Source organism: Vombatus ursinus, unplaced genomic scaffold (genome assembly GCF_900497805.2).
Source record: "Vombatus ursinus unplaced genomic scaffold, bare-nosed wombat genome assembly UNPS02001419.1, whole genome shotgun sequence".
NCBI lineage: Eukaryota > Metazoa > Chordata > Mammalia > Diprotodontia > Vombatidae > Vombatus > Vombatus ursinus.
Window position 1 is genome coordinate 18,302,093 of NW_020941197.1, and position 13,747 is coordinate 18,315,839.

General features: G+C 37.7%; 1 protein-coding gene across 1 annotated transcript in view; it reads right to left on the reverse strand.

Moving 5' to 3' along the window:
* Positions 1-13,747, reverse strand: part of MORC1 (MORC family CW-type zinc finger 1) — a 201,072-nt gene that overhangs the window by 10,656 nt on the left and 176,669 nt on the right. The window contains exons 23-25 of the mRNA XM_027867998.1: positions 12,553-12,693; positions 3,579-3,666; positions 3,001-3,054 (exon numbers count right to left, since the gene is read on the reverse strand). Coding sequence (XP_027723799.1) covers positions 3,001-3,054; positions 3,579-3,666; positions 12,553-12,693 — 283 coding nt within the window. The remainder of the gene's footprint in view (positions 1-3,000; positions 3,055-3,578; positions 3,667-12,552; positions 12,694-13,747) is intronic.

Consider the following 13,747-nt stretch of genomic DNA (forward strand, 5'->3'; position numbering starts at 1 on the left):
TAAACTGTTAACATATTGCAGATAACTTTGACTTTTGTATGATGTTTAAGAAAGCATCAGAATATCATATACAAGTCTCTACCCCAAGTGTCAACCTTTTGAAAAGCCATAGAAAGATAGATTTAGAACTAAGAGGGGCCTCAAAGTTCATCTAGACTAATAATTTCATTTTATAGAAAAGGATATTGAGATGAAGCAAGAAAAAATGAATTCAAGGTCAAGGTCACATAAAGCATGAGTGGCAGAGTCAAGGTTTGAATCTATGCTCTCTGATGCTAAATGCAAGGTTCCTTTCATTACATCATATTGTTAGGCAATTCCATATGATTAAAGAATACATAATGTCACAAACATCATTACATTTTCCTAAAACATATTAACAACTTTGAGAAGATATCATTAAGGGTAGAATAAGAAAGGCCTTACATCATAAAAAAATGCAGGTAGGGGAACAGAAAGAAGGCCAGAAAGGAGCACAGGCAAGCAGGAAAGTTTTGAAAAAGACAAGTTGAATGTATTATATACTTAAAAAGAAAATCAATCTGTGCATAAGAGAGATCTGTAGTTTCACGTATAATCTTTTTGTATTCTACTCAGTACACAGAAATGCCTAATTTACTTGGTGTTTGTTAAATTCAGAATAAATAAAATAAATAAAAATTATTTTTAAAAGGTCTTAAACAAATTGGGATGCATAAATGTCTAATTCTTAACTAATTTCCAACATTCATGGAGTTAGTATTCAATATTCTAATGGCTAGTCCCCAACAAGTGGAGATCAATAGTTCCTAAAATTTTACCTGGCAGATCTCTAAACAGTTACAAACTGCCATACGGTTTGCTTAGAATTCTTAGTGAGGATGGGAATAATAGTGGTTGCTAGTAGTGTTTCTCCTCTGTCCTCATAGAGGTAATACCCTTAGCGCCCTCATCCCTCTAAATTTCATCAGGAGAATGAAAAAATAAGTATTTCACAAAAATATTAGAGACGTCTGCCCTTACCCCTGCCCAGCAGCAGTCAGGCTGACATTGCCGAGCAAAGTAATTCATGGGAGTGACATCTTCTAACAGGTCTGAGTGAGAAGGAAGAAATTCTGGGCTCCTAGAATTTTCAAGTTTCTAGGAAACCAGGAAACTTGAACAAATGAACTCTTTCTGGTTCCAGTTGGGAAATGTGAACAGGTGAGTCTACAACCTGCCCAATCATGAAGTGGGAAAGAAATGTGATGCTTTGTTTATTAAAGCAATGTAAAGCAATTTCCCAGTTGAATAGGAAAGGGAAACCACAAAATGCACATGCCTTCTTTTTCTGTGGTCTTACAGGCACTCAATCAGAAAAAAATAAAGGCTCTTGACTTCTCATTACCATAAAGTTGTTAAACTCAGGCACATTCTAAAATATGAATATTTAGTGTTGTAGTACAGTCCAGGTTGGGAAACAGAAATGTCAGGTGCCGGTCTTTATTTCAACACTAGTTAGCGGTGCACATCTGGGCAAGTCCTTTGTTCACCACAAAAGAAGGAGACTTAAATTTTAATCTGTTGATCTCCAAAGGATTATGGGAAGATTGGTTAGATAACATTTGAAAAGAATATTGAAAAGCAATGTGGTGGACCCACATGTACAAAAATATTTATAGCAGCTCTTTCTGTGATGGCAAAGAATCGGAAATTGGGGGGATGCCCATCAATTGGGGAATGGCTGTGGTATATGAATGTAATGGAATACTATTGTTCCATAAGAAATGATGAGCAGGTGTACTCCAGAAAAACCTGGAAGACTTACATGAACTGATGCTGAGTGAAAGAAGCAGAACCCAAAGAACATTGTACACAGTAACAGCCACACTGTGCCATGGTTAACTTTTACAGACTTGGCTCTTCTGAGCAACACAAGGATCTAAGATAACCCCAAAAGACTCATGATGGAAAATGCTATCCACATCCAGAGAAAGAACTATAAGAGTCTGAATGCCGACTGAAGCATACTATTTGATCTCTTTTTTCTTCTGTTGTTTTGATTTGTTTCTTCTTTTGTGTGGTTCCTCCCAATGGTTTGAATACTTCTTTACAACATGACTAATGTGAAAATATGTTTTTGAATGCATATGTAAAGCCTATATCAGATTGCACGCTGTCTTGGGGAGGAGGGAAAGAAGGGGAGAAAACTGAAAACTCAAAAGCTTATGGAAGTGAATGTTGAAAACTAAAAATTTAAATAAATTAATTAGAAATTTTAAAAAAAAGAAAAAAAGAAAAGCAATGAGGCATAGTGGCAAGAGAACTGGACTTGCAATGACAATTCCTGGGTTAGAACTCTGGTTCTCTCACTGGCTGTGTGATCTTGGGCAAACCATTGAGGCTCAGTTTTTCTACCCACAAAATGGAGACTATATCACAGAGTTATGAGGAAATTTATTTGTAAACTGTAAAATGCTATGTACATATAAGTTGCTACTTAGGCCAATGTATAAAATTACAATAATCATAATATTTTCCTCCTGGAATGGGTTAAGTTGATTTTTCTTGTTAGGAAAGCTTTAACCTGTCCCCATCCCCCTATCCCCTCTCTGGCAAAAAAAAAGAAAAAAAAAGATACTAATCTGTCTGAAATAGTTTAAGTGAAGTGTCAGCCTGGAACATAATGATGTTTGGAGGTCATTTCCAGTTCTACATCTCTAGAATTTAGTGAGTTTTTTTTTTTTTTTTTTTTGTTAGGACTCAGAATGTTGGCATGCGTATTGCTTCTATATCCCCACTTTCAAGTATTCTATCAACTTTATCCCACGGAAAAACACTCCCCCATGAAAATATCTTTTCTTATTTTAAAGGATTCTCTCTTTGTAACCCTTGATGTGAAATTTATTAATCTCAGACTTAGTGAAAGAATGCAAATTTGCTTTCCTTCCAAAACTAACATTCAATACTATATATTATTTTTCCCCCTTTGGAAACAGCACTCCTTTAGAATTTAGATGACTCCATTTAAAAGGGACTTACCTGGTTGCAACACATTTGCAGTTTTTTGTTTAGCTTCTCGGGGCAATTCTCCAGCTATTTTCAAAAATGATAATAGAACAGAATTTTAGCTTTTAGGGAACAAGCTGTTTACAACAGAGTAATAATGTATATGCATCTCATATCAGAAAAGTATCATCAGCCTAAAGCAGGTCAGCATTAGCACTGTGGGTCTTTAGAATCTGGCCTAATTTTATGCAGACAGGGACTGACTACATCTTCTATATTTCCATAGCATCTAGACTTTGCTAACGGTCCAGGGACAATCTTTCTTGCAGTCCATTTACTCCATGATTTCACGATTGGCTTTACTCATAACATCACCAGGACAAATTAACTGTATTACATTTGCTTCATTCTTGGAGGACTGATGATTTGGAACAGAAAAACCCCAAATCTAAAAATGCAGTAGTAGTTTGTAACCTTTATCTCACTGAGTCCTGAGATCACTAACTCTATTCACTTAAGCCACTCAGAGATCATTCCTTAAAGGCCCTTCTTCATTGGACAAACCAGTTATCACCTTAGTTATCACCTGTGTGCAGAAGGGATTATGTTACCTCACACATTGCCATGAGTTCCTCCATAGACTTGCAGTCAAAGTCCTTAGAGAGCTTACAGTGAGGATGGAAATAAAGAAGAATCTCTCTAGAAACACAGAAAGAAAGGTGAACATCAATATGGCAGAATTGCCATTCGTGTGGCAGAGGCAGTATTATTGCATACTTATGTGGGCCTCTCAATAGTAAAGAAAATGAACACTCCCAAAGCCTTCCTTTCATCTGACCATTCACCATAAGGTTCTTCAGAAACCAGGTGTATAATGGATCAGATTTAGATATGGAAGAGAACCTTGAGGTCCCCTACCTGATCCTATTGTCTTTCATTTTACAATTGAGGAAGCCAAGGCCCAGAGGTAAAGTGACATAGTTGGAGGTAAAGAGGCAGAGCCAGGACAGTAAGTAATCCAAGTTACTGACAACTTTACATGTGAGCCCTGTCTTCCTCCTCTCCAGGCAGCCCTCCAGATTTCCTAACAATTAGTGCAGTGCCTGGAACACAGTAAGCACTTAATAAATGCCTGTTGATTCATTTCCAATCTTCAGTTGCTACAATTCAGGTGAATTCATCTCAAAGTATTTATTTAGTACTTTGTTTCCAACATCATGTAAGGCCTTGCAGGGGACACGTAATAATGTTATGGTTAAAGGCATAATGTTTGTAGAAACACTGGTTTCCCTCAGAGAAAGAAGAGTAGGCTCAAAGTTTAAGATATCATTTAGTCCAATTCTTTCATTTTATAAATTAAGAAAAGAAGGTCCAGGAGATGATTTGCCTAAGTTTCACAGAGGTAGTAAGTAGCTGCTGTTGTTCACTGGTGTCCAACCCTTCATGACCCCATTTGGGGTTTTCTTGGCAAAGATACTGGAGTGATTTGCCATTTCCTTTTCCAGCTCATTTTACAGATGAGGAAACTGAGGCAAAGAGGGTTAAATGACTTGTCCGCTTGGCTCAGGGTAATAGAGGAGATACACAATGACCAGGTTAGCTAGGTGGTACAGTCAATGGAGTGCCAGGCCCGGAGAGAGGAAGCCTCATCTTCCTGAGTTCAAATCTAGCCTCAGTAACTTAGCTGTGCAAACTTTGGCAAGTCACTTAACCTTATTTGCCTCAGTTTCCTCATCTATAAGATGAGCTGAAGAAGGAAATGGCAAACCACTCCATTATCTTCACAAATAAAACCCCAAATGGGGTGATAAAGAATCTGGCATGACTGAACAACAGAAATACACAGTGACTAAAACAATGTGGACAAAAAGAACAACCGAAAGAATTGAAAATGAATTCCTTGAAATTATAATGACCAAAGTTGTCCACATAGAATAGATATAAGAAAACAATGAGACAGACATTGAAACAGACAGACAGAATGCAGAGACAGACAAAGAGACATAGTGTGAGACAGACAGACAAAGAAACAGAGACAAACAGAGATAGAGATACAGAATCAGACAAAGAGACAGGGACAGAGACAGACAGACAGTGTGAGACAGAGAGACAGAGATAGAGAGACAGATAAAGACAGTTGGGGAGGGAGGGAGTGAATAACCCAACTCTGGGCAAGGCACTGTGATAAATGCTTTACAAATATCCCATGTGATCCTCAGAGCATTTATTAAGGTCCTACTGTGTGCCAAGCACTGTGTTAAGCACTCAGGATACAAGTGCAAACATGACAGTCCCAACCTTCAAAGACCTCCCATTCTATTGGGGGAAGACAACATATGAAGGGAAGCTGGAAAGGAGGGAGACCAGGAAAGGGTACATCAAGGTGGCTAGCAGGATTTGGAGTCTAGAAAGTGAGTCCAGATGGGAATGACTGAGTATGGCTGGGGCCTCTCTGAAAAGACTGATCCAGGCTGGGAAGTCACCAATTGGGAGAAAGGGTGAAGGTTTCTCTAAGGTGAGAGAGTAAGCAGTGAGGGAGGAGAGGAGTCCTGAGAGTGAGTCAAAATAAGAGTTAAGTGAACGTGGCTTCTCTGGAAATGATCTGGGCTAGGGACTCACCAAATAAGAGAATGGCTACTCTCATTCCACTACTTTGCAAAGGTGAGAGGTTTTAGGTGGTAAAGCACTTCATGTAATATTAGACATTTCTGATACGTTGGTTCATTTTGCTGAAATTTTTTTCTCTATTCTTTGTTTTAAGCTATTTCTGAGAGATCGATGGTGATATGATGGAAATGTAGGTATCAGAAGATATCACTAAAAATGTATTTTTTTAAAAAGGTCACATAGCTGATCTATTAATCTCACTGGTCTTTTAATGATCTCACTATATATTTTTTCAGGAGAACAATTTGACTAAAATGACAAATATTGATTGTAAAGATATTAAAAATTAACAGACTGGCTGAGGTGAGGTGCTATTTCATTTTCCTATTATAAACAGAAATAGCCACAATCTTCATGTCTGCAAGAGCTTACAATTTGGAGGAGGATGTATGTGTGTATGTGTGTGTGTGTGTGTGTGTGTGTGTGTGTGTGTGTTATTTAATGGATGTAAAGCAGTGCAAGGTAGAAAAGGGCCAAACCGTGAAATGTAAGCAGAGGAAACTGTCATACTCTGGTGAGATGTGGGAAAACATAAAATACATTGTGAAAGTAATTCAGAAACTTGGTTTAAATGAGAAAATTATTTTATTTCAGATGAGTGATCTCAGCTCCTAAAACCTCACAAAAATTCATGTTCTCTATAATATTCTCCTCCAGCTTTCCCTTACAAAGCAACTTGCATTAAGGATACAAATCGGAGGAGGGAAGTATTGATGCACTTACCCACTTCCTATCAATGTGAAATTTTCATTTGCTCATTGTTGGATGATTATAAGTGCTAAAAGAACTACAATTTTATTAAGGAAAATGGTTTCTGTTTGATTTCAAAATTCTTTTTTGCCTAGTTATAGAACAGGCTCAATCCAATGGATAAGAGGATTCTTCCAAACCCTCCCTCACCCCTCTAACTTTCCTATTATGACCTAGGGGACCACCATCCCTCTAGTCCCATCCTGTCCCTCAAGCTGATAACCTGGGAATCATCTTCCACTCCTTACTCCCCCCTATAACCAATCTTTTGCCAAGGCCTACCAATTTCCCCTTTGGAATAGCATATGCTCCCATCTCTCCTCAAATACTGCTACCACCTTAGTACAGACCCTCATCATCTCAAATTTGGACTACTGAAATAGCTGGATGTTTGTTCTCCCTGCCTCATCCTTCCCCATTCCACTCTATCTTCCATTCAGCTGTCTAAGTGATTTTCCTATAGTTGTGGGTCCGACCATGTCACTCCACTTCTCATGACCCTCTACTATCTCCAGGATCAAATATAAAATCTTCTGTTTGGCATTCAAAGCCTTCATTACCTGTCTTTCCCCTCACATTTCCAGTCTTCTTATACGTCACACTTCTCTCCCCCCTCCCTGTGATCCTGTGGCACTGTTCTTCTTGCTGTTCCTCAAACAAGACATTTGATCTCCAGACTCCAGGCATTTTCTCTGGCTGCCTCCCAAGCCTAGGATGCTCTCCCCTTTCATCTTTGCCTCCTGGCTGCCTTCAAGTCCCAGCTAAAATCCCATCTACTTTCTGCAGGAAGTCTTTTCCCCCCTATCAATACCTCCTTAATTCTAAAGCCTTCTCTCTGTCTTTATTTCCAATTTATCTAATCTAGAGTTTGTTTATATATAGTCTTTTGCATGTTCTCTCTCCCATTATACCGTGAGCTCCTTGAGGGCAGGGGCTATTTTTTTTCCCTTTCTTGTATCCCCAGACCTTAACAACCAGCAATAGTAAATGTTTATTGACATAGAAGACAATGTAAAATAACTCACTGAAAATAAAAAAAAAAACTGACTGGAAAACAGACTCAGGAAAGATAATTTAAGAATGATTGGATTACCTCAAGACTATGATCAAACAAAGAGCCTGGACAACATCTTTTAAGAAATTATCAAGGAAAACTGCCCTGACATCCTAGAATTAGTTGGTAAAATAGTCATTGAAAGAATGCACTGATGACCTCCTGAAAGAGACCCCAACATGAAAACTCAAAGGAATATTATAGCCAAATTCCAGAATTATCAGGCCAAGAATAAAATACTGCAAGCAGCCAGAAAGAACCATTTCAAATATAAAGGAGCCACAGTCAGGATTACACAGGACTTAGTAGCTTCTACATTAAAGGATCATAAGGCTTGGAATATGATATTCTAGAAGGCAAAGGAGCTTGGATTACAACCAAGAATTAACTACCTAACAAAATTGAGCACAATCTTTTAGGAGAAATATTGGATATTCAATGAAATGGGGGACTTTAAAACTTCTGATAAAAAGACCAGACCTGAAGAGAAAATTTGATCTTGAAATATAAGACTCAAGAGAAACATAAAAAGGTAAACAGGAAGGAAAAACACATGTTATTCAGTAAGATTAGACTGCTCACATCCCTACATGGGAAGATGATACTTGTAACTCTTGAGAATTGTATCTCTCTTAGGGAAGTTAGAAGGCACATAGACAGGGTGTGGGTATAAGCTGACTTTAATTCGATGATACAGAAAAATTAAAGGGTGAAAAAAAGGATTGTACAGGGAAAACAGGAAAGGGGGAGATAGAATAGGTTAAATTATGTTACATGAAGAGGCTCAAAAGTCCTTTTACAGTAGAGGAAAAGAAGGGAGGGGGTGATCATCGTTTGAACCTTACTCTCATTAGATTTGGCTCAAAGAGGGAATAACATACACACTTGGCTGTGTATAGGAATTTATTTTACACTGTAGGGAAGTAGGAGGGGAAAGAGAAAAGAAAAGGAATGGGTGATAGAAGGGAGGGCAGATTGAGAGAGGTGGTGGTCAGAAACAAAATACTGGTGAGGAGGGTCAGGGTGAGAGGAGAGAGAAAAGTATAAATGAGGGAAAAATAAGGTGGAGGGAAAATACATAATTAGTAATCATAACTGTGAATGTGAATGGGATAAATTCTCCCATAAAATGGAAGAGGATGGCAGAGTGGATTAAAAAACAAAATTCTACAAAATGTTGTTTACAAGAAACACATTTGAAGCAGAGAGATAATCACAGAATAAAGTAAAAAGCCTGAGTAGAATATATTACGCTTCAGCTGAAGTAAAAAAAAAGCAGGGGTAGCAAACCCGATCACAGACAAAGTAAAAGCATAAATATATCTAACTGAAAGAGATAAGGAAGGAAACTACATCTTGCTAAAAGGTACCATAGTCATTGAGGCAATATCAATACTAAACATATAGTACACCAAGTACTATAGTATCCAAATTCTTAAAGAAGTTAAGAGAGTTACAGGTTCGTGACCAAACAAGAGATATGATGAAATATAAAATAGATAATTTTGATTATATTAAACTAAAAAACTTTTGCACAAACAAAACCCATGCAACCAAGATTAGAAGGAAAGCAGAAAGACAGAAGCAATTTTTTTAGCCAGTGTTTCTGATAAAGGCCCCATTTGTCAAATATACAGAGAACTGAGTCAAATTTATAAGAATACAAGTCATTCCCCAATCAAAAAATGGCCAAAGGATATGAACAAGCAATTTTCAAATGAAGAAATTAAAGCTATCTATAGTCATATGCAAAAATGCTCTAAATCACTATTGATTAAAGAAATGCAAATTAAAACAACTCCGAGGTACCACTTCAAACCTTTTATATTGGCTAATGTGACAGAAAAGGAAAATGACAAATGTTGGAGATGTGGAAAATTAGAACACTAATGCATTGTTGGTGGAGTTGTGAGCTGATCCAACCATTCTGGAGAGCAATTTGGAACTATGCCCAAAGGGCTATAGAACTGTGCATACCCTTTGATCCAGCAATACCACTACTAGGTCTGTATCCCAAAGAGATCATAAAAATGGAAAAGGACCTATATGTACAAAAAATATTCATAGCAGTTCTTTTTGTGGTGGCAAAGAATTGGAAATTGAGGGAATGCCCATCAATTGGGGAATGGCTAAACAAGGTGTGGTACGTAATGAAATACTATTGCTCTATAAGAAATGATGAGCAGGCAGATTTCAGGAAAACCTGGAAAGACTTACATGAACTGATGCTGAGTGAAGTGAGCAGAACCAGGAGAACACTGTACACAGTAACAGCAACACTGTGTAATGACCAATTTTGATAGACTTAGCTTTTCTCAGCAATACAATGATCAGAGACAATTCTAAAGGACTCACGATGGAAAATGCTGTCTACATCCAGAGAATGAACTACGTAATATGAATGCAGATTGAAGTATACTATTTTCACTTTTTTTGTTTTTTCTTTCTTGTGGTTTTTCCTTTTGTTCTGATTCTTTTTTCACAGCATGACTAATGTGGAAATATGTTTAACATGATTGTACATGTATAACCTATATCAGATTGCTCAGTGTTTTAGGGTCAGGGAGGGATGAGAAGGAGGGAGGGAGAAAAATTTGGAACTAAAAAAAATCTTACAAAAATCAATGTTGAAAACTATCTTTACATGTAATTGGAAAAAAAGAGAATACTATTAAATGTAAAAGAAAAAGTTTATTGACTGATTTGACTTTCAAACCACTTGTGTCAAGAACACTAAAACCCAGGGTCAATTAATCCACAAGCATTTATTAAACTCCCAGTATGTGCCAGGAATAGTGCTAGGGGTTAGGGTTACAAGAGCAAAGAATGAAAGAATTCCTAGTCTCAGGGGACTTTCTTCTAAAGGGGCTGGCAAGACAGGATGAACTACCTGCCAATGAAAATGAAAATGGATTCTCTGGCGGTGCTGGAAACAATAGGGTGGACAGGGAGGATTCCTGCTTGGGGTATATTTGTGTATGGACCTTCACAAGAGACCTCTCTGGTTAACTCCCCTTTACATTATTTTGCCATAGCAGATAAAGAAATTCAGTATAGTTAGACTGCAGTAGAAGAAATGGAACAGTTACAGCTAAAAGTCATCACTTTAAAAGCTGAAAAAAGCTGGGCTTTTACTCTTCATGAATTCAAACTGGCCTATTTGTTCTTTCCTGCAAAGTGTCAAGATGGCAGGATTCAGGCAAGAATCATAGGAGGGGCACTATAGTGATCACAGGACAGTACGCAGCCCCTAATTATTCTCTTCTGGATGTGCTTGAGCAGTGGGCAGTGGTCAAAAGCAAAAGACTTTTGAGGAGGGACAGGACAAAAAGAGAGAAGAAACAGAAGAAAATAGAATGGAGGGAAATACTCAGTAATCATAACTATGAATATGAATTGGATACGCTACCCATAAAACAGACACGTATACTAGAACAGATTAGAAACTAAATTGCAAAAATATGCTGTGTCCAAGAGACACACTTGAAACAGAAAGACATGCAGGGTTAAAATAAAGGGCTGTAACAGAATCTACTATGCTTTAGCTGAAGTAAAAAAGACAGGGATAGGGGCAGCTAAGTGGCGTAGTGGAAAGAGCATTGGCCCTAGAGTCAGGAGGACCTGAATCCAGCCTTAGACATATAATATTTCCTAGCTGTGTGACTCTGGGCAAGCCACTTAACCCCAACTGCCTCCTCAAAAAAAAAAGAAAAAAGGCAGGGATGGAAATCATGATCTCAGAGAAAGCAAAAATAGATCTAATTAAAAGAGATAATCAGGGAGACTACATTTTGCTAAAAGGTACCAGAGACAATGAAGTAATATAAAAAAATTTATAGCAAGTTTCTCTGTTAAAGGCCTCATTTCACAAATATATAGGGAATGGAATCAAATTTATAAAAATAAGAGCCATTACCCAATTGAAAAATGCTCAAAAGGTATGAACAGGTAGTTTGCAGAAGAAATCAAAGCTACCTAGTCACATAAAAATGCTCTAAATCACTACTGATTAGAAAAATACAAATTAAAACAACTCTGAGGTACCATTTCACACCTATCGGAAATGGCAAATGCTGGAGGGGATGAGGAAAAATTCGTACATTAATGAACTGTAGGTTGTATAGTGAACTAGTCTAACCATTCTGGAGAACAACCTGGAACTATGCCCAAATAGGTATAAAACTACGCATACCTTTTAGTCTAGTCATACCACTACTAGGTCTATACTCCAAAGAGTTCAAAGAAAAAGGAAAAGGACCTTTTAAAAATACTTATAACAGCTCTTTCATGGCAGCAAAGAACTGGAAACTGAGGGGATGATCATCAATTGGGGCATGGCTGAACTAACTGTGGGACATGACTGTGATGGAATATCACTGTATCACAAGAAATGATGAGGAGGCTGGTTTCAGAAACACATGTGAAAATCATATGAGCTAACGCAAAGTGAGATCATTGTGTACAGTAACATCAATGTTGTAATGGTTATCAACTATGAAAGACTCGGCTACCCTGATTAATACAATGATCCAAAACAATTCTAAAGACTCATGGTGTAAAAATGCTATCCACCTCCAGAGAGAGAGAACTAATGAACTCTAAGTGCAAAATGAAATATAATTTTCTTGCTTTCTTTATTTTTTTGCTTTGTCTTGTGATATGGCTAATAAGAAAATATGTTTTGCATTATTTCACATGTATAACTAATATAATATTGTTTGTTTTCTCAGGGGTAGGGGAGACGTGGGAGGGAAGAGAATCTGGAACTCAAAATTTAAAAGAAAAGAATGTTAAAAATTAATAAATGATGTGTTTTTTTAAAAAAAAAGAATCAGACTCATATTTTAAAAACTCACAATAACTCACAGAGTAGGAGTGATTCCCACTTTATTCTTCTAACCAACAGGCTGTTCCTTGGTATTATTGCTCAAGGGCCATGATCTGACTTTATGTATTGATGACACATGCTGCTAAGTGGTTTAGTAGGATGTTCTAACCAGTGACAAATTCAGTGGAAAGAAAAATCAAGGATTAGAAAGTCTTAGGAGTTCTTAATGTGAAGAATTAAAATGTGTGCCAGTAAGATCAAGACAGCAGTACAGAGATGCCTTTACCTTAATTGAGCCATTAGTTTTTCTACTGTTTCCTTGACACAGGTGCTTTGAGGAGGCTTTACCAAAGAAACAGCAAAATCTTCCTTCATAAACCCTTCTTCTTTCTTCCATGGGTATGGACTTAAATCATCTGTTGATAGACTGAACATAAATAAAGCAAGGCTTATCATTTTAAATCTAGGGTCAATTCAGGCACAAATATGAGTTTTCTTTGGTGAAACTCTAAAAAAAAATTAGTAGGAATGAGGACTTGAACTGTGATTTCACCAGTACAGGTAATTCCCTCTACCAATACAGGTCAATATGTTCTCTGAAAAAAAGTAGCCCATAGTAGTGAGAAGTTAAGTGATTTTCCTAGGGTCACACAGTCAGAATCTGTCACAGGGATGACTTAAGTCCAGTTCTTTCTAGCTTTGAGGCCATCTTACTATACACTATGCCTCATGACCTCTCAAATATTATTAGGAGAAAAGAAATTAAAGAAATGTAATAATGAAAACCTCTTTTTGGGTGGTTATGCTAATTACTTTTAGATTGGGTTAAATTCCAAAGACTCTGGAAAATGTTGCTTTCAACTTTTTTCTGACACAATTTGGGCAGAATGTGTGATAATTTCCTTTATTAACAGAATGCCTTTGTTTCTTTCTTACTTTTGCTGCCTTGCGAGGAAGGTTTTTCAACTAAAACATTTCCCCAGTTCAGACATGTTGGGGCTGCTCCGCTTAGGGGGCCTCAGTCTGAGAGGAAATACTATCTACATGCAGAAGGCAGGGGAGTTAGGGAATAGGGGACAGGTTTCTAAATTCTAGCTCACCCTGAGTCGGGTCTTCACAAACTTTGTTATTTTGTTGGAAAATGCTCCAATACTCCAAAGGATAACTGATGGGAGTGTTTCCTCCTCACAGTGCAGAGCAAACCACCTGCTCATCTGGTGCAGTTCTCATCCACGTCCCCCTGTAAGTCTGCAATGGGAGGACCCATTTACTGGGCTCTCCTCGTGTCTTCCTGAGGGCACGTGGAAGCCAATGGAGGATGCTGACTGAGAACTGACTATTCTTTACTCCCCATGTGACCAGTCCTTCCTTATTTTTCCTGGTGGTATTTCTTTGAGGACTTCTTTCACACATCCTCTCCTGTGTGCTTCCTTCTTGGCAATGCATGGCAGTCTACTTGCATTCACCGTGTGCCTCTCCAC